Here is a 19,877-nt window from a genome sequence, read left to right as displayed (position 1 = left end):
TTCCCCGACCCCCTCCCGGGACATGGGTGCTGCCCATGTGCCTTTACCGCACCCCTCCTGCACTGGGAGCCCCCCCAGGGTGCCGAGCACCCGACACCCCGCCCCCCCCCGCTGTCACCCATCTCTGTGTTCACTGTCCCCCCAATAAATGGTTCTGGAGCGCAAGTGACCAGCCCCCTCCCCGCCAGCCCCCAGGGAGGCTGTGGGGATGCGGGGGGGGGGGGAGCCCCCGCGGGAGCCTCGCCAGCTGGGGGAGATTTTTGGCCGTGGCCCCTTTCCCACGACGCAGGGCCGGGGGGGGGGTCCTGGCCCAGGGTGAGGGTCCTGGGTGGGGGGGCCCATCCTGAGGCAGGAGACCAGCGGCGGGTGCTCACTGCAGGTTTATTGCTGCGGGTGGGGCCAAGCAGCCCCCAGCCCCTCTGTGGGGCACCCCCCAGGCTGGGTAGGGGGGGTGCAGCACCAGCCCCATGGTGGGAGCTCCCACCGGGGCCCACCCTGAGTGTCCCCAGGGGTCCTGGCCCGGGTCCTGCCCCACTGGGGGCATCCCCCTGCCCACCCTGTGCCCGTGGGACCCCTGTGTGGGATGGGGGGGGTCAGGGTGTCCCCTCTGCCCACCCTGCGCCTGTGGATTCCCCCCATCCTTGTTGCTGCCCCCCGACCCCCACCCCGGGGCACAGCCCCCCCATGCCGTGGGGAGAGGGCAGATGTGGGGGGGTCACCCCCGTTGCCAGCCTGCTGACCCCCAGGTCTGTGTGCTCACGGCTGCCAGCGGCTGTGGCTGCCCCGGGGGGGGGTTAGGGCCGGGTCCCCCCCAAGGGCCGGCGTAGAGGTGGGAGCGCAACGGGGAGGGGGGGGGCTGGAGAGCCGCCCCTCATCCTGCTGCTGCTACCCCCAAATCTGGGGACGGGGGGGGGCAACCCCTGGGCCCGGCTGCTGGCATGCACAGGGGGTACCGGGGTGCGCTCACACGAGGGGTGATGTGCCGGGGGGGCTGTGTCGTCCCCCCCCCCAGGAAAGGGGTTGCCCTGGGTCTCACCTTGAGGGGGTGCAGCAGCGGGTGCCCGTGGAGCGGGGGGGGGGGGGCGGGCAGGGGGGCCGTGGACCAGCCCGTGGCTGAGGTGGGCGATGCAGGTGGTGGCCAGGACCAGTGTGTCCCGCTTGGAGAGCTTGGTGCGGGGGGGGGCATGGCGGGGGGGGGCGTGTCAACGGGCTCCCGGCACCCCCCGGCTGAGGGTTGGGGTGGGCACCCCGAGGGGGGACAGAGCCCGTCCACTTGTGCCGGGTGAACCCAGACCCACGGCGTAGCTGCGCCCACGGGGCCGCGTCCCACCCGGCCACCTGCACCCCACTCGTCACCCCCCCCATCTCAGCCTTGCCTGCGACCTGCACCCCCTCCCCACGGCAGCCCCCACCCAAAAGGCCTTTTGTGCCAGCCGGCTTTGGGGTGCAGTGGGTGGCAGGCGTATCCCTGGGGGGCTCCCCGCTACCACCCCGTGCGTGGGGTCCATGGGGGGGGGGTCCTTACCTGCGCTGCTGCCGGGGGGCCCCCAGGGCACCGAGGCGGGCAGATGAGGGCCGTGGGGTCCTGTGCCGGGCAGGTTTCGGGGGGCTGCGGGCACCCCTTCTGCCACGGGAGCCAGAGGTGACCGGGGAGCTGCTGTACCCCGCTCCGCGCCCCCCCGTGCTCTCAGCCACGCCGGGCCCCTCCGGCAGCCCCCCCCCTCCCCTGCCCACGCCTCAGCCCACGCGAAGGGCTCGGGGTGCCCCCGGGGGGAGCGCGGCTGCGTCCCTCCCGCCACGCCGCGGTCTCGCCTCCCCCTCCTTGGCACGGAGGGATGAGCGGGAGGATTCGGGCTGTCCCAGCCGGAGCCTCCCCCCGGCCCGGGCAGGGGACCCACGCGGGGGTGCGGGGGTCACGCCGTGATTCCACCCGGGCACCCACGGTAAGGTGGGAGCCCACTGCTGCGTGGGGTGCAGGCAGCTGGCGGCCCGTCCCCACAGCTCCAGCATGGAGCCGGCGGCACCCCCGCGCCCACATTCCCCGTGGGGTGTGGACCCCCCCGCGAGGGGCCGGGGGAGGCCGGTGAGGGAGGGGCACTGCCAGCTCAAAGCTGGGATGGGGAGGGGGACCCACACACCCCCACGGGGACCCACACGGCCCCCTGCCACGCCGTGGGGCTCTGAGAGTGGGGACGGTGGGGCTGGGGGCTGAGGGGGGCACCCCGGGACCCCCGCGCCGGGCCCCTCCTGCGCCGCGGGGATGTTCCCCCGCGGCCGTGGGGGCCGGGACGGGCAGCGTGCCCACGGGTGACCGGCGGGGGCGGGGCTAGGGATGGTGGGGGGCGGGGTTTGGGGCCGTGGGGCGGGGTTATGGATGACGGAGGCGCGTTTACGGATGGAGGGGGCGGGGTTATGATGGTGGGGCGGAGCTCGCTGTGGAGGGGCAGGGCTAGGGGCGGGGGCTATGAATGGTGGGGGGCGGGGTTAGGGTGCTACGGGGGCGTGGTTGTTGGGCGGGGCTATGGGGGAATGGGCGGGGCTATGGGGAATGGGCGGGGCTATAACGGGGTTGGGGGGGTTGGGAACGGCGGAGCGGGGCTGGGGGCGGGGCTTAGCGGCATGGCTGGGCGGTGCTTGTGCGGCGGGGTTGCCGTGGGCGGGGCCTGCGCGGTGACGCACGCACGCACGCACGCACGCACGCACGGGGCGCAGCCATGGCGCCGAGGCGTCCGGCCGAGCTGTACCGGGCGCCGTTCCCGCTGTACACCGTGCGGCTGCACCCGCGGCGGCCCCTCGCCATCACCGCGGGCGGCGGCGGCGCCGCCAAGACCGGCATCCGCAACGGCGTGGTGCGTGGGGGGGCGCGGGGGGGCGGGGGGCAGGTCCCCGCCGCGCTGGGCGCACTGGGAGCTGAGGCTGTGCCCCCCCCCCCCCCCCGTGTCCCGCAGCACTTCCTGCAGCTGGAGCAGGTCGGGGGGCAGCTGAGCGCCTCGCTGCTCCACTCCCACGACACGGAGACCCGCGCCACCATGACCATGGCGCTGGCCGGGGACATCATCGCCGCGGGGCAGGACGCCAGCTGCCACATCCTCCGCTTCACCCTGCGGCCCCCCGCCACCGCCACGCGTGACGGTGAGACACTACCCCCCCACACCACCACGCATCACCCCGCCACGCGTGACGGTGAGACACCCCCCCACACACACACGCATCACCCTGCCACGTGTGACGGTGAGACACCCCCCCACACACACACACACGCATCACCCCGCCACGCGTGACGGTGAGACACTACCCCCCCCCACCACCACGCATCACCCCGCCACGCGTGACGGTGAGACACCCCCCCACACACACACACGCATCACCCCGCCACGCGTGACGGTGAGACACGCCCCCCCCCACACACATCACCCCGCCACGCGTGGCAGTGAGACACCCCCCCACACACACACACATGCATCACCCTGCCACGCGTGACGGTGAGACACCCCCGCCCCCACACACACACACGCATCACCCCGCCACGCGTGACGGTGAGACACCCCCCACACACACACGCATCACCCCGCCACGCGTGACGGTGAGACACCCCCACACACACACACGCATCACCCCGCCACGCGTGACGGTGAGACACCCCACACACACACACACACACGCATCACCCCGCCACGCGTGGCAGTGAGACACCCCCCCACACACACACACACGCATCACCCCGCCACGCGTGACGGTGAGACACCCCCCCCCACGCATCACCCCACCACGTGTGACGGTGAGACACCCCCCCACACACACACGCATCACCCCGCCACGCGTAACGGTGAGACACCCCCACACACCCCCACACACACACGCATCACCCCACCCCCCCCCCCGGGGGTTGTGCGACAGCACCCGCCGTGGGCTCCGGGGTGCTTTGGGGGTGCAGGACCCTGCTATCCGGCCGCGGGGAGCTGTGTCGGGGGGCTCCGTGCCCAGTGTGTCCCCCCCCCCCTTCTCCTCGCAGGCGGTGCGGAGAAGGGGCTGCGGAAGCGGAGGGGCCCCAGCGCGGCGGGGCAGGGGGCCGGGGGGAGCCAGGCGAGCGAGGTGACGGTGGAGAGCCTGCGCAGCGTCCGCACCGATTTCAGCCCCGACGCCCTGCAGAAGGCCGTCCGCTTCAACGACGACGGCTCGCTGCTCGTCACCGGCGGCGCCGACGGCTTCCTCCGCCTCTGGGAGGTGGGTGCCGGGGGGGGGGAGATGAGGCCGGGGGGGCTGGCACGCCAGGCCCCAGCGGTTCCGTTACGCTGCGCTTTCCCAGCGCTTTGGCCCCCCCTCGGGGAGCGCTGGCCCGCCGGGCACACCTCCGATGCCCGCTCTGCCCTCGCAGTTCCCCAGCATGAAGAAGACGCTGGAGTTCAAAGCCCATGACGGGGAGATTGAAGACATTGCGCTGGGCCCTGACAACAAGGTGAGAGTCGGGGGGTGGGTGGGGGCTCCCCAGCCACTCCCCCCGTCCCTGGGGTGGGGGGGAGCCGCCCAGGGACGCCCGTGCTCCCTCTGCGCAGGTGGTGACGGCGGGACGGGACTTCCAGTGCTGCGTGTGGCAGCGGGACCAACTGGTGACGGGGTTGCACTGGAACGAGAACCTGCCCGGCATCCCCGACAAGGCTTACCGCTACCAGGCCTGCCGGTGAGAGCAGGGGGGCTGGGAACCCCCCTGCTAGGGGGCTGCGCTTCCCCCCAGCCCCTGCCACGTCCCCCCCCCCATAAGCTCTGCGCGCTGGTTCAGCACCCCGTGCTTCCCCGCGGCAGGTTCGGGGCCGTGGAGGACAGCGCCGGGGCGCTGCGGCTCTACACGGTGCAGGTGCCCCACAAGCGGGAGCGCCGGCCCCCCCCCTGCTACCTGACCAAGTGGGACGGGAAAACCTTCCTGCCGCTGCTGACCCGGCCCTGCGGCAGCGAGGTGGTCTCCTGCCTCTCCATCAGGTACTGAGGGAACCGGGTGAGCGCGGGGCTGGGGGGGGGGTCACACCACCCCCTGCTCATTCTGTGTGTGTTTTCCACCCCCACCCTCGCAGTGATTCAGGCACTTTCCTGGGGCTGGGCACAGTGACGGGCTCCGTCGCCATCCACATCGCCTTCTCGCTGCAGGTGAGCTGAGGGGGGGGGATTGGACACCCACACCCCCTCCTCCCCGCGGCCAGGCTGCCTCAGCCCCCCCCCGCACCCCGCAGAGGCTGTACTACGTGAAGGAGGCGCACGGCATCGTGGTGACGGACGTGGCCTTCCTCCCCGAGAGCCGGCGCGGGCGCGAGCTGCTGGCGGGGAACGAGGCCGCCCTGCTCAGCGTCGCCGTCGACAGCCGCTGCAAGCTGCACCTCCTCCCCACCCGCCGTAGGTGCCGGGGAGCGGGTGGGGAGGGGGGTTACCCGGGGGGTGTGTGTGTGTTGGGGGGGGGGGGGGCTCCCCCTCCTCACACCCCTCCTCACACCCCTCCCTTTCCCAGGCTCCCTCCCCGTCTGGCTGCTGCTGCTGCTCTGCGCCGGGCTCATCGTGGCTGCCATCCTGCTGCTGCAGCTCACCTTCCCGGGGTTCCTCTGAGACCCCCCACCCCGCTCAGCGCCAGGATAGATCCCCCCCCCCCCCCTGCACTCCCGCCCCCCCAAGCAGACTGTGAAGCAGATGAGGGACCAGCCCCGGACCCGCTGGCATTTGGGGAGCGGGCAAGGGGCTCGGGGGCCGCGCGGGACCCCAGCCCAGCAGGACTGTGCTGGTATTGGCATGGAGCTGGCCCCGGGTGGGGGGGGAGTGTGTTTTGGGGAGGGGGTTTTGGGGGGGGTTCGCACCAGCCTTTCGCCCTACTGCTGCCATTAAAACTGGGGTGCGAAGGCAGTGCTCGTCCTGTCTGTGCTGTGGGGGGGGACACCCCCCCCCGGGCCCACGCTGTGCCCCTCACAGCCCCCTCCCCGTCCCCCCTCGGGAAAGAGGGGGGCTTGAGGTGTCACCCGCCGTCCCGGTGTGGAGGCCACGCCCCCTTTGTGGAGGCCACGCCCCCCCGGGCGGAGAGCGCGCCCCCCTGGACTTGCCCCTCCCTCTTCTGGCCACGCCTCCCCGTGTGGCTCCGCCCGCCACGGCCCCACCCCTGAGCGGGCACGGGTCGGGCCGGCGGCCATCTTTGAGACGGGCGCAGGGTGCCGGTTAACCCCTGCGCTGCCGGCGGAACGCAGCCGGCGGCCCCCCACACCTCCCGGGGGCGTCGCGGGTGGGGGCTGACCCCCCCCACACCCCCACACACACCCCCACTCACCTCCCCCGGGGCGGGGGAGGAGCCGGTGTGCGGGGCGGGTCCCGGCCGGTGCCGGTGCGTGGTGGGGGGACGTGTCAGCTACGTGGCCCGGGGCGGGCGGCGGCGAGCGGCGAGACCGGGACCGAGTGTGAGTGGGTTGGGGGGGTGTGGGGGTGGGCACCGTGTGTGCCCCGCGCGTGCATCAGCGCGGGACGCTGCGTGCGCGTGTACGCGTGCAACGTGCGTGCACTCCGCACTGTGAGAAGCATGTGCACCGCGTGTGCACTGCGTGTGCCCCGCGTGCGCAGCGACCCGTGCAGCGTCCCCACGCGTGCCGCGCGCCCCGCCCCACCCCCCCCCCCCCCCCCGCGCGGTGCCAGCGTGTCCCCGCCGCGCTGGAGCCCTTTGACGCTCCCGGAGCTCCCGGCCCCGCCTGTGGAGGGGGGGGGTCCCGGGGGAGCTGCCGTGGGGGGGCGCAGAAGCCGGCGGCGTGACCGTGGGTGTGGAAGCCCCTTGCGCAAACGCCCTCCTGCCCCTCCCCAAACGCCGGATTCCCGAGGGGCCCCCCCCGCTCCCGGGCACGGTCCCCCGAGCCGGGGGCGCCCACCCACCTGTTCCCACCCAGCTGCAGCCCGAGCTCGCGGGATGAGGAACCCACTGGTGGCCCTGCTGCTGCTGGTCCCCGCGGCGTGGGCAGCCCCCAAGGCTGGGGGGCACAGGTATGGGGGGGGGGGATGGATTGGGGGGGGGGTGGACATGGGTATGGGTGAACGCAGACACAGATGAGTGCACGGGGATGGGGGGTGCGTGGGAACGGGTGGGGTGCATGGGCGTGGCTGGGATGCAGACGGGACACGCGGGGGGAGGTGTCTGTGGGTGGGGGGGACACCGTGTGCGGCTGTCAGCCCCCCCCCATCTGTCCCCCCATCCTGGATAACCCCACCCTCCCCCCACTCCTGCCAGGCCTGAGGATCCTACAGCCGCGGGGTCACATCCTGATCCCGACCCACTGAGCCTGGAGCTGATCGCACTGCCGTGAGTCCCTGCCCCACGGCGAGCCCCACAGCACCGGGCCCTGCACCTCTGGGTGGGGGGCTGTGCATGGGGGGGAGGGGGGAGTAGCACAGGCAGTGCCCAGCTGAGTGTGGGGCACCGTGGTCCTGGGGACAGCTATGGGGTGGAGCGGCTGTGGGGCAGGCTGTGGGGCAGGTTGTGGGACAGGGGTGGGGCATGCCCACCCCCAGCCCCACGGCCCCCAGGCTGCTGCAGAGCGCGGTGAGGAGCCTGGAGCCGCCGGAGCGGGACGCGGAGACCATGACACGGGAGCAGGGTAAGGTCGCACAGCGGTGTAGGGGGGTCACTGGGGGTCCAATAGGGACAGGGACCCCCCCCAGCCCCACGGCGCCCTGTGCCACACAGCCCTGCTCTACCTCTTCGCGCTGCACGACCACGACCGGAGCGGGCGCCTGGACGGGCTGGAGCTGCTGCAGCTGCTGGGCACGGTGCTGGCGCAGCGGGACGGGGGGCAGCCGGACCCCGATGTGGTAAGTCCCACGGGGTCGGCCCCTTGCACCCTACAGATGCCCCCCCCCCCTACACCCCGGGCCCTCACCCCATCCCCACCCCGTCCCTGCAGGTTGCCGTGCTGGTGGACAGAGCCCTGGAGAGGCAGGACCGGAGCGGGGATGGGCTGCTCGACCCCCCCGAGCTGCTGCTCTCGCCTGAGCGGGACCGGGGACCCCCGGGGCCGCCCCTCCTGCAGCAACCTGGGGAGCCGCGGGCAGGGGGGGACGCAGAGATGCCCAGGGGGGACACGGAGGTGCCTGGCGGGGACATGATGGTGAGTGGTCCAGGACAGGCAGCCCCCCAGGGTGAAGCCCCAGCTGCTGGAGCCATGGAGGCTGAGGAAGCCCCTGAAGCTGGAGCACCCGAGGGGGTGGCAGCCCCAGTTTGGGAGGACCCTGGGGAGGGGTAGGTGGGGGGAGGAGCTGTGGTCAGCGCTGTGCCAGCCCCACAGCGGCTGTGGGGCTGCTCCTGAGTCTGTGTGTGTTGGGAGGGGTCCCCCTGTGTCCCCCCCCCATCCTTGGGGGGGGCACGGTCACCCCTCTAAAATGCAGCAGGATGGAGAAATAAAAGCGCTCGCCATGACTGGGGTTCAGTGCAGCCCCCAGCCGCGGAGGGGCGCCGGGCCCAGCCCGGGGTGGGGGGCACGGAGGCTTTATTGGCAGCGGGGTGGGGGGTGCTGGGTGCCCCGGGGGTGGGGGTCTTGGGACGCGGGGTGCCCATCTCAGACGATGCCATCGAAGCCCTGGATCCCGCATTTTCTGCCGGCGATGCGGCAGCCGAAGGTGATGGCGTCCTGCAGGGTCTTCCCTGGGGAAGGGGCACCTCGTGGGGCTGAGCCGTGGCCGTGACCGTGGCCGTGGCCGTGGCCGTGGCTGTGGCCGTGCCCACCTGCCGAGAGTGCGAAGATGACAGCGGCGTTGAAGGTGTCCCCGGCCCCCAGCGTGTCCACGAGGGTCTCGGGGGGGAAGGCGTCCGAGTGCACCAGCTCCCCGTCTGGCCCCACGGCGTCAGCCCCTTCCTCAGCCCAGGCGCAGATCAGTGTGGCCCTGGGGGGGGGGGGGGATATGGGGGTGCGGGGGGTGGGCACGGGGCATGGCCATGCCCCCCACCCCACCTTTCCCAACCCGCAGCCCCCCGCCCCGTACCCCGGCTGCACGCGGCCGCGCAGCCCCTGCAGCGCCTCGGGGGCTGACCGGTACCCGAAGTGCCGCGCCACGTCCTTGCTGATGAACACCTGGGGGAGAGGGGCTGGGATGTGGGGGCAGCGCCCCCAGAGACCCCCCCCCCCCCCCCCCCCCCAATTCCACACCTGCACCCCTTGAACCCTCGAGTGACACCCCCCCCATCCCCGCACCCCCCTCCAAGGCTCCGACTGCCCCGTACCTGAACCCCCAATTTCCGTGCACCCCCCTCCCAACACCCTGGCCCCGCCCATGGCAGATAGCCGTGCCCCCGACCCCAGCCATTGGCAGACCTGACCCCGCCCATAACTGTTGGTCACGCCCCCATAACAGCGACCACACCCATGGCTCATAGCCACGCCCCCTGCATCTCCCTAACACCGTCCATGGTCACGCCCCCAGTCCCATTCCCCGCCCCCTCCATTAACATGACCCCGCCCATGACCCTTAGCCTCGCCCCACATTCCCCGCCCCATTGACATGGCTCCGCCCACTGCCCCACCCACGACCCTGCCCGATACCGTTAACCCGCCCTGTGCCGGTATCCCCGCCTTCCTCATTTCCATAACTCCGCCCATGACTCGTAGCTCCACACCCTGACCCTGCCCAGTGCCATTAGCCCCGCCCTGTGCATGTATGCCCCACCTGCCATTGACATAACCCCGCCCATGACCCGTAGCCCCGCCCCATCACCACACCCTTGCTCCGCCCAGTGCCGCTAGCCCCGCCATTGACATAACCCCGCCTATATCCCATAGGCCACGCCCACCGCCCCATCCTTGACCCCTGCCCATGACCCATAGCCCCACCCCCTGACTCCGCCCGGCGCTGCTAGCCACGCCCCCTACATTGACATAACCCCGCCCACATCCCGCAGCCACGCCCATCCCCATGCCCTGACCCCTCCCGGTGCCGCTGGCCCCGCCCCCCCGCGGCCCCGCCCCCGCACCACGTGACCCATGCCCATCAGCGGCAGCAGCTCCTCCCGCGGTTTCTCCAGCTCCACCGACGTGCGGACCCGCTCCCCCGCCGCCCGGCCCCGGTTGTGCCGCTCCACCCGCCGCATCATCGCCGCCTGCTCCGCCGCGTTCCGGGCCTGCGGGCGCACACCGCCTGCCACCGCCACCGGGGGGGGCCCCCCCGCCTCCCCGGGGGGGCGTCCCCCCCACTCCGCGCCAGCCCCGGGCTCACCTCCCAGTGGATCCACTTGTACTGGGAGAGGTCGACCCGCTCAAAGTCGTGGGCCGTCACGTCGGGCAGGTTCCTGCGGGGCGGGGGACAGGCAGGGCGGGGGGGGGGGGGCGCGACCCAAGGTGACCCCCCCCACCTCGCCCCAGCACCGGCCGGGGGCAAAGGGCAGCGCCGGGGCAGAGGTGGCCCCGCCCGGGTGAATTATTAATTAATGGTGGCGCAGCTGGACCCTGAGATGGACCCGAAGATGGACCAAAGGGCAGCGCCGCGGAGCTCGGCGGTGCCCCACGGCCCCTTGCCCTGCTGGTACCGGCACCGGCACCGGCACGGCCGGGGCAGCGTCGTGCCAGGCACCGGGCAGTTGGGGGTGTTGGTGCAACGGGGGTGTGATTGGGGGAGGGACTGTTGGCAGCGATCACGGTGCGCGGGGTTATGGGGAATTGCTCAACTCTGGCGCACGGGACCACCCCAAATCCTCTGGCAGGCACCGGTGGACCCTCCGCAGCGGGCCGAGCACTGTGAGACCCCCCCCCGGGATGCTGGGGGTGGCTCTGGGTGCCCGGCTCAGCCACGGTGAAGGCGGGGGGGGGGGGGGGTCTGCTGGGCGATGATGGGGGCTGACACCCTTACGTGTCGTAGAGCACGATGGTCCGGGAGCCGCTGGCAGCGCTGACGACGCAGCAGGCGCAGGGCACGTCGCCGCGGGGCTGCCAGGCCACGTGTGACACATCCACGCCGCGGCGACGGAAATCAGCGGCAATGAAACTTGGGGGGACACACAGGGAGTGGGACACACACACACACACACACACACACACACACACACAGGTGAGGGGTTGCTGGTGTGACCGACAGTGCGGGGCGGCTGGCGTGCAAGGCTGGCGGAGGGCGGGCAGGCGGCACCGCGTGGCACCGCGTGGCACCGCGTGGCACCACGTCCACCCCGTCGCGCAGGACGAAGCTGCTGGCGGGAGCGTTGGGGCGGCGACCACCGGGACACTCCCCCCCCCCCCCCCCCCAAACACCCTCCCGTTCCCCGCAGCTCACTCACTCGGCGGCGTGGCCGGGGGCCAGCGAGCCCATGAAGGCGCAGGGGGCTCCCAGCAGCGCCAGCACCGTGCAGGAGTTGGAGGCGTTCCCCCCGCGCTGCCACCGCTGTGACACACACCTGCAAAGCGGCGGGCGGTGGGTCCCGGGGGCACCGGCACGGCCCCGGGGGCACCGGCACGGCTCTGGGGAGCACCGGCACGGCTCCGGGGGGCACCGGCACGGCCCCGGGGGCACCGGCACGGCCCCGCGGGAGCAGCCCCCGGCCCCGGCGGTACCTGGTGTCCGAGTCCTCGGCCGGGTAGGTCTCCACCACGCTGATGATGTCCAGGCACACCAGCCCCACGCACAGGATCCGCTTCTCCCGCTCGCGTTCCGCCGCCATGCCGAGCCCGCTGCGCCCCGGTACCGGCACCGGCACCCGCGGCCCCGCCCCGCCGCGCCCCGCCCCCCCCGGCCGCCGCCAATCGGAGGCGGCGGACGCGCCCCACTCCCCTCGGGGGGGGCGGGAACGAGGGGTGGGCGTGGCCGTGGGGGGACACGCCCCCGCGAGTCCGGCCCCGCCCCGCGCGCAGGCGCGCGGCCGCCGGAACGAGGGGCGTGCGGGTCTGCACGCGCACCCACCCGCGCGCGGCGGGGGTGAGCGGTGGGCACCCGCGTGCACAGACCCACACCCACCCCACGTGCACACACACACCCACCCCACGTGCACACACACACCCCCCACGTGCACACACACACATCCACACACCCCCGCGTGCACACACACACACCCCCCGCGTGCACACACACACACCCCCCCGCGTGCACACACACACACACCTCCCCGCGTGCACACACATCCACACACCCCCGCGTGCACAGACCCACACCCACCCCACGTGCACACACACATCCACACACCCCCGCGTGCACACACACACACACCCCCCCGCGTGCCCACACACACACACACACCCCGCGTGCACACACAACCCCCCGCGTGCCCACACACACACACACACCCCGCGTGCACACACACACACACACACACCCCACGTGCACAAGCACCCCGCGTGCAGCTGTGGTTGCGGGTGTGCACGCGGGTGCTGGTGCACCTGTGGGTGCAGGTGCAGGTGTGGGTGGGTGCACCTGTGGGTGCACCTGTGGGTGCGGGTGCAGGTGTGGGTGGGTGCACCTGTGGGTGCGGGTGTGGGTGGGTGCACCTGTGGGTGCACCTGTGGGTGCGGGGCGGGGTGCGCCGCGCGGGGGGGCGGGGCAGGTTAATGTGTCACGGGCCGCGGCAGCAGCGTGGGCGGGGGGGGGGCGGCGCGGCCGCGGCACCGGGGACACGCACAGGTAAGCGGCGGGGCCGAGCACCCCCGCCCCGGGAGCCGCGGCACCCACGGCCACGCGTGTCCGCTCGGCCGCGCCGGGTCACCGATCCGGGGGCTGCACCGGGGCCCCTCCGCGCCCCCCCACCCCGCGCCGGCGGCACAACCTTTGCACCGGGCAGGGAGCGCCCGGACACGTCACCCGTGGGAGGCCCCACGCCTGCCCCGCTGCAGGGCCGTGCCGCGGGGAGCAGTCCCCCTTTGGAGGGGGGGGGGGCGGGGCGTGGAGGGGCCGTGCCGGAGCGCTGCCGTGCTTCCCCCCCCACTCGCGTGCGTGTCCCCCCCCAGGGTGCTGGGAGCCGGCGTGGGGGATGGACGAGCGGCTGCGGGAGCTGCGGCTGCGGGAGGAGAGGAGCTTCCTGCGGAGCGTGGCGTGGGGGGACCCCCCCGAGGACCCCCCCGAGGACCCCCCCGGCCGGGCACCCCCGATTGTCCCCGAGCCCCTCGCCAGTGACGCCGCCCTCTGCGCCCCCAACAGCCCCACGTCGCGCAGGTAGCGGGGGGGGGGTGGGTGTGGGGTGTGACCTCTTGCCGGGGGGGGGGGCGATGTTCCGATGGCGCCCCACCCGTGTCCCCCGAGTCCCCACACCCCCCTCCCCGCAGGGACCTGGGGCTGATCGCGGAGGCCGTGGGGCGCAGCGAGGTGCTGCGGCGGCTGGGCCAGGGCTGCCCCGGGGCGCTGGCGCGGAGCCTGGTCCCGCTGCGCCACGCCACGGGGGACACGGTGCTGGCCGAGGGCGCCGAGGGCTCCGCCATGTACATCGTGGCAGGTCAGCGCGTGGGGACCGCACGCGTGTGGGCGGGGGGGTGGGGGGAGGGGGGATGCCGGGTCCGTCATGCGTGTGCACACGTGGGTGTGGGTGCGCGTGCACCTGTGCGTGTTGCACGGCCATCCCGCGTGTGCGTGTGCACCTGTGTGCATTGCAGGGCAGTCCCGTGTGTGTGTGCGTGTGCACCTGTGCGCATTGCACAGCCATCCCGTGTGTGTGTGTGCGTGTGCACCTGTGCGCATTGCAGGGCAGTCCCGCGTGTGCGTGTGCACCTGTGCGTGTTGCAGGGCAGTCCTGCGTGTGCGTGTGCGTGTGCACCTGTGCGCATTGCAGGGCAGTCCCGTGTGTGCGTGTGCGTGTGCACCTGTGCGCATCTCAGGGCAGTCCCACGTGTGCGTGTGCACCTGTGTGCATTGCAGGGCAGTCCCGTGTGTGCGTGTGTGTGTGCACCTGTGTGCATTGCACGGCCGTCCTGCGGGTGCCTGTGTCTGCACGTCCATGCGTGTGCGTTGCGGGGCAGTCCCGTCTGTGCACGTGTGTGTGTGAGAGCATGTGTGCACATCTGCAAGGCAGTCCTCTGTGTGTGCATGGGAGTGTGCACGTGCATCTGTGTGCGTCGCGGGGCAGTCCTGTGTGCACGTGCGTGTGCGCGTGTGTGCACGAGCATGCATGCGTGTCGCGGGGCAGTCCTGTGTGTGTCTCTGTGTGTGCACGTGCACGTGTACGTACGTGTCTGCACATTGCAGGGCAGTCCCCGGTGTGCGCGTGCGTGTGTGCGCATCTGTGTGGGTCGCGGGGCAGTCCCGTGTGTGTGCACGCGTGTGCGTGACGCCCGCGTGGGCCGTGTCGCGCTGCAGAGGGGCAGCTCCGCGTGACGCAGCGGGGCCGGCAGCTCCGCACGCTGGGGCCGGGGGACGTTTTCGGGGAGCTGGCCATTCTCTACAACTGCAAGCGCACGGCCACCGTGCAGGGTAAGGGCAAGCCCCCCCGGCCCCCCCCGTGCCCCCCGTGCCCCCCGTGACCCCCGTGACCCCCGTGACCCCCCTGTGCCGCAGCGCTGAGCCCCGTGCGGCTCTGGGCCATCGACAGGCACCGGTACCGCGCCATCGCCACCAGCAACGCCAAGCGGAGACGGGCCGAGATGCTGAGCTCCCTGCGAGCGTGAGTGGGGCCGGGCACCCACGGCTCTGCCCCGCAGCACCCACCGCCCCCCCGGCCCCTCCCCTGGCCCGCGCCCCGGGGGGTGGGGGAAGGGGGCTGCCCTCGCCGGCAGAGTCCCCTCGCAGTCCCAGACTTGTCGTCATCGTTCCCAGCCCCATTCCCAGCTCATCCAAATCCCTGTTCCCTCCCCATCCCCATCCCACCCCATCCCATCCTGTTCCTGCCTGATCCCCCGTCCCAGCCCATTCCCAATCTCTTCCCATCCCATCCCTGTTCCCAGCCCTGGCTCCTCCCCAGCCTCGTCTCCCTCCATCCCCTTCCCCAGCCCTGCCCTGACGGCTGCCTCTGCTGGGCTCCGGGGAGCGGGCAGGGTGCGGGCAGGGTGCAGGCAGGGTGCAGGCAGGGAGCAGGCAGGGTGCAGGCAGGGAGCAGGCAGTGCAGGCAGGGGGCAGGCAGGGAGCAGGCAGGGAGCAGGTGGTGCAGGCAGGGAGCAGGCAGTGCAGGCAGGGGGCAGGCAGTGCAGGCAGGGAGCAGTCAGGGTGCAGGCAGGGAGCAGGCAGTGCAGGCAGGGAGCAGGCAGGGAGCAGGCAGTGCAGGCAGGGAGCAGGCAGTGCAGGCAGGGGGCAGGCAGGGGGCAGGCAGTGCAGGCAGGGAGCAGGCAGTGCAGGCAGGGAGCGGGCAGGACACCCAGCCCCCCCCGCCCGCAGGGTGCACTGGCTGCGGGACCTCTCCGACACCCACCTCTGGAAGCTGCTGGACGCCATGGAGGAGGTGGGTGGGTGCCCGAGACGGGAACCCCCGCCGCGGGGGTGCAGGGCACGGCCCTGGGGGGCTGCAGCCGGGGGTGGGGGTGCGGCACGGGGCTACCGGGACGTGCCTGGGATGGGGGGTCTGGGACTGGCTGGGGGGGTGCGGGGGCTGCCTGCTCCCCTGCCCACCCCCACGCTCCCCGCAGTGCACCTTCGCGCCCGGCCACGTCATTATCCACGAAGGAGACGAGGGGGAGAACTTCTACATCATCCTGAAGGGAGAGGTGGGTGCGAGGCTCCGCAGCAGCGGGGGGGACACACACCCCCCCCCCAGCTCCACGACCCGCCCCGTCCCGCTCAGCCCGTGCCCCCGTCCCGGCGCTGCAGGTGCGGGTGAGCCGGCGGGTGGACGGGCAGGAGAAGCTGATCCGCGTCCTGGGTGCCGGCGAGCACTTCGGGGAGCTCTCCCTGCTGCAGTAGGTGCCCGCGCCCCCCCCGCTGCCCCCCAGGGTCTCTCCTTTCCCCCCCTCACTACCCCGTGACCCCCCACCTCTCCGCAGGAACAGTCGCCGGACGGCGTCGTGCCAGGCCCAGGGACACGTCACCTGCGTCACCCTGACCAAAGAGTGGGTGTCCCCGTGTGGGTGTGTCCCCGACCCTGTCCCTGCCAGACCCCCCCCCCGCTGCACTGACCCTTCCTCTGCCCCACAGAGACTTCCTTGAGATCAGCCCCTTCTGCCCCCCACAGCCCTTGGAGCCGTGAGTGTCCCCGGCACCAGTCACCCCCAAACCTTTGGGGGACCCCAGGCGAGACCCCCAGCACGGGAGGGACCCAGATCGGGCTGACAGCTCGGGTCCTGCTGACTGGGGGGAGTGGGGAGGGGGGGCCATGGCCTGGGGGGAACTGGGGCGATGGGTGCTGGGACATCTGGGGCGATGGTCCCACACACGGGTCTGGGATCCTGGGGGGGGTTGGGGGGCTCCAGGTCGGTGGGGAAGGGGCTGTGTGGGTGCCTGGGGCTGAGTGGGGGCTGGCTCCACTGCCCCCCACCCCCTTGGCTCCTTCCCACCCCAGAAACACGTCTGAGACAGAAGCACCGGCCCTGGAGGATCCCGAGCGGTCAGTGTGGGGTGGGGATGGGGTGGGGATGACGTGGGGTGGGGTGGGGATGGGGACGGGGATGGGATGGGGACAGAGCCACAGCCCCCCTGCCCTGGGCTGGGGCTCCCTGCGCTCAGGGTGCAGACAGTGGGTGGGCAATGGGGGGGGGGGGGGGGGGGGGCACACACAGCAGTGTGTCAGCCAAAGCCCAGCCCAGCGCCGGGGGTCCCCCGGGGTGCGGCTGGGGTCACTCGGGGTGCTGCAGCACCCCCTTGGCCCATCCTGATGGCACCGGGGTCCCCAGAGCCTGGTGCTGGGGGGAGGGGGGGGTGTCCCCACAGTGGGACCTGGAGGTGTCCCCAGGGAGCAGCGGGGGGGTCATGGCAGGGCCAGGGGTCGGCAGCCCCGGGGTGCTGGTGCGGGGGCTGCAGGGCCGCGGTGGGCACCCGCAGGGGTTGGGGGTCCCCGAGGCTGCGGCAGCCCCCGGTGCCGGTGCGGCTGGAGGAGCTGGCGGCCGTGTGCTACGAGGAGGGGCAGCGGCAGGGCCAGCGCGTCGTCCTGGGCACCGGCGGCTTTGGCAGGGTCGAGCTGGTGAGCGCTGGAGCCTGGCCCCCCCCAGTACACACCCCCCCCCCAGCCCATCCCAGTGCCCGTCCCAGTGCCCATTCTGGCTCCCATACCGGTCCCTATCCCAGTGCCCACCCCAGTGCCCATCCCAGCACCCACCCCAGTGCCCACCCCAGTGCCCGTCCCAGCACCCACCCCAATGCCCGTCCCAGCACCCATCCCAGTGCCCATTCTGGCTCCCATACCGGTCCCTATCCCAGTGCCCATCCCAGTGCCCACCCCAGTGCCCGTCCCAGCACCCATCCTCACACCCACCCCGGCTCCCGTCCCGGTGCCCGTCCCAGCACCCACGGCCGCCCACGCCCAGGTGCGGTGCCGGGAGCGCCTCTTCGCGCTGAAGCGGATCCGCAAGGACTGGGTGGTGCGGACGCAGCAGCAGGAGCACGTGCGCACGGAGCGGCGGGTGCTGGCGGGCAGCCGCAGCCCCTTCCTGGTGGGGTGAGAGCTGGGGGGGCGCTGGGGGGGCAGCGGGGGGGCCGCGGGCCGTGCCAAGGTCCCGCCGGTGCCCCTCCGCCGGCAGGTTTTTCGGCACTTTCCGGGACGGGCAGTACGTCTACCTGCTGCTGGAGTTCTGCCAGGGCGGCGAGCTGTGGACCAAACTGCGCGAGGTGTACGGAGCCGGGGCGAGCGGGGGGCTGGGACACGCCGTGCCGTGCCGTGCCATGCAATGATGTGCCATGCCACTCTGTACCATGCCATGGCACACTGTGCCGTGTCATGCTGTGCCATGCCATGCCATGCCAGGCTGTGCCAGGCTACACTATGCCATGCCATGGCACTCTGTGCCATGCTGTGCCGTGTCATGCCGTATTGTGCTGTGCCATGCCACGCCACTCTGTGCTGTGCCATGCTGTGCCGTGCCATGCCATGCCAGGCTCTGCTGTGCCATGCCGTGCAGTGTTGTGTCATGCTGTGCTGTGCCGTGCCATGCGATGCTACACTGTGCCGTGCTGTGCCACACTGTGCCGTGCTGTGCCACACTGTGCCGTGCTGTGCCATGCTGTGCTGTGCCATGCCATGCCATGCTACACTGTGCCGTGCTGTGCCATGCCGTGCTGTGCCACACTGTGCCATGCTGTGCTGTGCCATGCCGTGCTGTGCCACACTGTGCCGTGCTGTGCCATGCTGTGCTGTGCCACACTGTGCCGTGCTGTGCCACACTGTGCTGTGCTGTGCCATGCCCCTCTGTGCCATGCCATGCCATGCTGCACTGTGCCATGTGATTCTGCGCTGTGCCGCACTGTGCCATGCCATGCCATGGTGTGCTGTACCACGCAATGCCGTGCCATGCTGTGCCGTGCCATGCTGTGCCGTGCCGTGCCATGCCGTGCATTCTGTGCTGTGCCACGCCATGCTGTACTGTGCCATGCCATTTCATGCCATGCCGTGCCACACACCCGCCGGTCCCCGCCGTGCAGGCGCTGCTTCGAGGAGCCGCTGGCCGTGTTCTGCTGTGCCTGCGTGGTCGAGGGCCTCGAGTACCTGCACGGCCGCGGCATCGTCTACCGCGACCTGAAGCCCGAGAACCTCATGCTGGACCGGCACGGCTACGTCAAGCTGGTACGGGGACGGGTGTCGCGGCCGTCCCGCCTTGGCGGGGGGGGGGGCTGTGTTGGCTGACGGCACCGCTGCTGCCCACAGGTTGATTTTGGCTTTGCCAAGGAGCTGGGGAGGGGGGAGAAGACCTACTCCTTCTGCGGGACCCCCCAGTACCTGGCGCCCGAGATGCTGCGCCAGGAGGGCCATGACTTCGCCGTCGACTTCTGGATGCTGGGCATCCTCACCTTCGAGCTGCTGGTGGGCAGGTGAGTGTGACCCCACATCCACCCTGTCCCCCCGAGGCTGGCTCAGCACCCCCCCTCCCCAAATGCTGCGGTGAGGCCCCACCTGCCCGCACGCCCCCCCCCAGGCCCCCCTTCCACAGCGCCGACCCCCAGCAGATCTACAGCCGCATCCTGGACGGCGTCTTCTCCTTCCCCGCCTTCCTCAGCGAGGCCGCCTGCTCCCTCATCGCCAAGCTCTGCAGGTGCTGGGGCGGCGGGGGGGGGCACACGGGGGGTGGGGGGTGCAGTGGGGTGCCCCAGGCAGGGTCGAGGCACTTTGGGGTGCATCGCTGCACCCCTTTGTGCGTGGGGGTACCCTTGGTGCATCGTTACACCCCAGCGTGCACCGGGGGGGTGTGGGGGTGTGTGTGCTCTCTGGGTACATCGGTGCACCCTGGTGTGCAGGGGGGTGGGGGTTCGCCTCAGGTGTATGGGGGTGCCCCAGCCCCTGCCCCCCCCCCCCAACACCCACAGGCGCCGTCCAGGGCAACGCCTGGGGAACACGGCCAGCGGCATCCGCGGCATCAAGAAGCACAGGTGAGTGTGGGAGGGGTGGGGTGGTGTTTTTTTTTGGGGGTGTGTGTGTCTGTGTGTGAGACCCCCCCCACCCCCCAGTCCCTCCTGAAACCCCCAACCCCCCCCCCCAAGGTGGTTCGGGGCCCTGAAGTGGCGGAAGCTCTCGCTGCGGCAGCTGGAAGCACCCACCCTGCGCCTCATCAAGGAGGTGGGTGAGGGGGGGGCTGAGGTGGGTGCTGCTGGGGGGGGGGGTGGGCAGGAGGGGCTGAATCTCACCCCATTCCCCCCCTCCAACCCAGGGACCCCCCTACATCAACTTCAAGCGTTTCTCAGTGGACTGGACGCCAGCAGAGGACGAGTTCTCGGGGTGGGATGAGGATTTCTGACAGCAGCGGGACCGCCCCCCCCCACTCCGGGTCAGCTGAGCCCCCTCCCCACCGCACCCCTGAGCCAGGGCGGTGCCGAGGAGAGAGGGGGGGTCCCCGTGGCCTCCTGCT

At 72.2% G+C, this 19,877-nt stretch overlaps 4 protein-coding genes across 6 annotated transcripts; 3 read left to right on the top strand and 1 right to left on the bottom strand.

The window, feature by feature from the left end:
- Window positions 1-2,695: 2,695 nt before the first annotated feature.
- PREB (prolactin regulatory element binding) lies at window positions 2,696-5,880 on the top strand. The gene is made up of 9 exons (XM_042803228.1): window positions 2,696-2,849; window positions 2,949-3,132; window positions 4,013-4,224; window positions 4,376-4,456; window positions 4,554-4,678; window positions 4,801-4,974; window positions 5,067-5,139; window positions 5,223-5,382; window positions 5,495-5,880. The coding sequence occupies exons 1-9, from the start codon at window positions 2,715-2,717 to the stop codon at window positions 5,587-5,589; spliced, it is 1,239 nt and encodes a 412-aa protein (XP_042659162.1). The 5' UTR covers window positions 2,696-2,714; the 3' UTR covers window positions 5,590-5,880.
- Window positions 5,881-5,969: 89 nt separating this feature from the next.
- Window positions 5,970-8,249, top strand: CGREF1 (cell growth regulator with EF-hand domain 1). The gene is made up of 6 exons (XM_042803466.1): window positions 5,970-6,422; window positions 6,900-6,993; window positions 7,238-7,309; window positions 7,534-7,604; window positions 7,694-7,818; window positions 7,911-8,249. The coding sequence occupies exons 2-6, from the start codon at window positions 6,920-6,922 to the stop codon at window positions 8,247-8,249; spliced, it is 681 nt and encodes a 226-aa protein (XP_042659400.1). The 5' UTR covers window positions 5,970-6,422; window positions 6,900-6,919.
- A 174-nt stretch (window positions 8,250-8,423) lies between these two features.
- Window positions 8,424-11,794, bottom strand: KHK (ketohexokinase). Of its 2 annotated transcripts, none has more exons than XM_042803230.1 (8): window positions 11,538-11,794; window positions 11,264-11,380; window positions 10,843-10,977; window positions 10,213-10,285; window positions 9,971-10,117; window positions 8,986-9,074; window positions 8,729-8,886; window positions 8,424-8,647 (listed from the first exon to the last, which is right to left on the bottom strand). In XM_042803230.1, exons 1-8 carry the CDS (start codon window positions 11,642-11,644, stop codon window positions 8,562-8,564), a joined length of 912 nt encoding a protein of 303 aa, XP_042659164.1. In that variant the 5' UTR covers window positions 11,645-11,794; the 3' UTR covers window positions 8,424-8,561. The 2 variants fall into 2 exon arrangements, with proteins under 2 accessions (XP_042659164.1, XP_042659165.1); XM_042803231.1 differs by having other exon boundaries at window positions 9,971-10,096.
- Window positions 11,795-11,869: 75 nt separating this feature from the next.
- Window positions 11,870-19,827, top strand: LOC116959621 (cGMP-dependent protein kinase 2-like). 2 transcript variants are annotated; one of them, XM_042803204.1, is made up of 20 exons: window positions 11,870-11,898; window positions 12,921-13,125; window positions 13,236-13,402; window positions 14,260-14,373; window positions 14,458-14,563; window positions 15,271-15,334; window positions 15,519-15,596; window positions 15,700-15,788; window positions 15,873-15,938; window positions 16,024-16,071; window positions 16,388-16,432; window positions 16,867-17,005; window positions 17,349-17,479; window positions 17,562-17,651; window positions 18,460-18,601; window positions 18,683-18,846; window positions 18,951-19,067; window positions 19,339-19,401; window positions 19,513-19,588; window positions 19,680-19,827. In XM_042803204.1, exons 2-20 carry the CDS (start codon window positions 12,944-12,946, stop codon window positions 19,764-19,766), a joined length of 1,968 nt encoding a protein of 655 aa, XP_042659138.1. In that variant the 5' UTR covers window positions 11,870-11,898; window positions 12,921-12,943; the 3' UTR covers window positions 19,767-19,827. The 2 variants fall into 2 exon arrangements, with proteins under 2 accessions (XP_042659138.1, XP_042659139.1); XM_042803205.1 differs by lacking the exon at window positions 11,870-11,898 and having other exon boundaries at window positions 12,657-13,125; window positions 18,704-18,846.
- Window positions 19,828-19,877: the final 50 nt, after the last annotated feature.

This window comes from Tyto alba, unplaced genomic scaffold (assembly GCF_018691265.1).
Source record: "Tyto alba isolate M040663 unplaced genomic scaffold, T.alba_DEE_v4.0 Super-Scaffold_40, whole genome shotgun sequence".
NCBI lineage: Eukaryota > Metazoa > Chordata > Aves > Strigiformes > Tytonidae > Tyto > Tyto alba.
This window is presented reverse-complemented; position numbering and strand designations above follow the sequence as displayed.

Excerpts from the sequence above, each read along its gene's own strand:
- PREB (XM_042803228.1), top strand. The coding sequence starts at position 2,715 with ATGGCGCCGAGGCGTCCGGCCGAGCTGTACCGGGCGCCGTTCCCGCTG. Across the intron at positions 4,679-4,800 it reads TACCGCTACCAGGCCTGCCG|GTTCGGGGCCGTGGAGGACA; the intron begins GTGAGAGCAGGG and ends TCCCCGCGGCAG. Across the intron at positions 5,383-5,494 it reads GCACCTCCTCCCCACCCGCC|GCTCCCTCCCCGTCTGGCTG; the intron begins GTAGGTGCCGGG and ends TCCCTTTCCCAG.
- CGREF1 (XM_042803466.1), top strand. The coding sequence starts at position 6,920 with ATGAGGAACCCACTGGTGGCCCTGCTGCTGCTGGTCCCCGCGGCGTGG. Across the intron at positions 7,310-7,533 it reads CTGGAGCTGATCGCACTGCC|GCTGCTGCAGAGCGCGGTGA; the intron begins GTGAGTCCCTGC and ends CACGGCCCCCAG. Across the intron at positions 7,605-7,693 it reads GACCATGACACGGGAGCAGG|CCCTGCTCTACCTCTTCGCG; the intron begins GTAAGGTCGCAC and ends TGTGCCACACAG.
- KHK (XM_042803230.1), bottom strand. The coding sequence starts at position 11,644 with ATGGCGGCGGAACGCGAGCGGGAGAAGCGGATCCTGTGCGTGGGGCTG. Across the intron at positions 10,286-10,842 it reads ACCATCGTGCTCTACGACAC|GAACCTGCCCGACGTGACGG; the intron begins GTAAGGGTGTCA and ends CCCGCCCCGCAG. Across the intron at positions 9,075-9,970 it reads TGATGGGCATGGGTCACGTG|GTGTTCATCAGCAAGGACGT; the intron begins GTGCGGGGGCGG and ends CCTCTCCCCCAG.
- LOC116959621 (XM_042803204.1), top strand. The coding sequence starts at position 12,944 with ATGGACGAGCGGCTGCGGGAGCTGCGGCTGCGGGAGGAGAGGAGCTTC. Across the intron at positions 14,564-15,270 it reads ATGCTGAGCTCCCTGCGAGC|GGTGCACTGGCTGCGGGACC; the intron begins GTGAGTGGGGCC and ends CCCCGCCCGCAG. Across the intron at positions 18,847-18,950 it reads TTCGAGCTGCTGGTGGGCAG|GCCCCCCTTCCACAGCGCCG; the intron begins GTGAGTGTGACC and ends GCCCCCCCCCAG.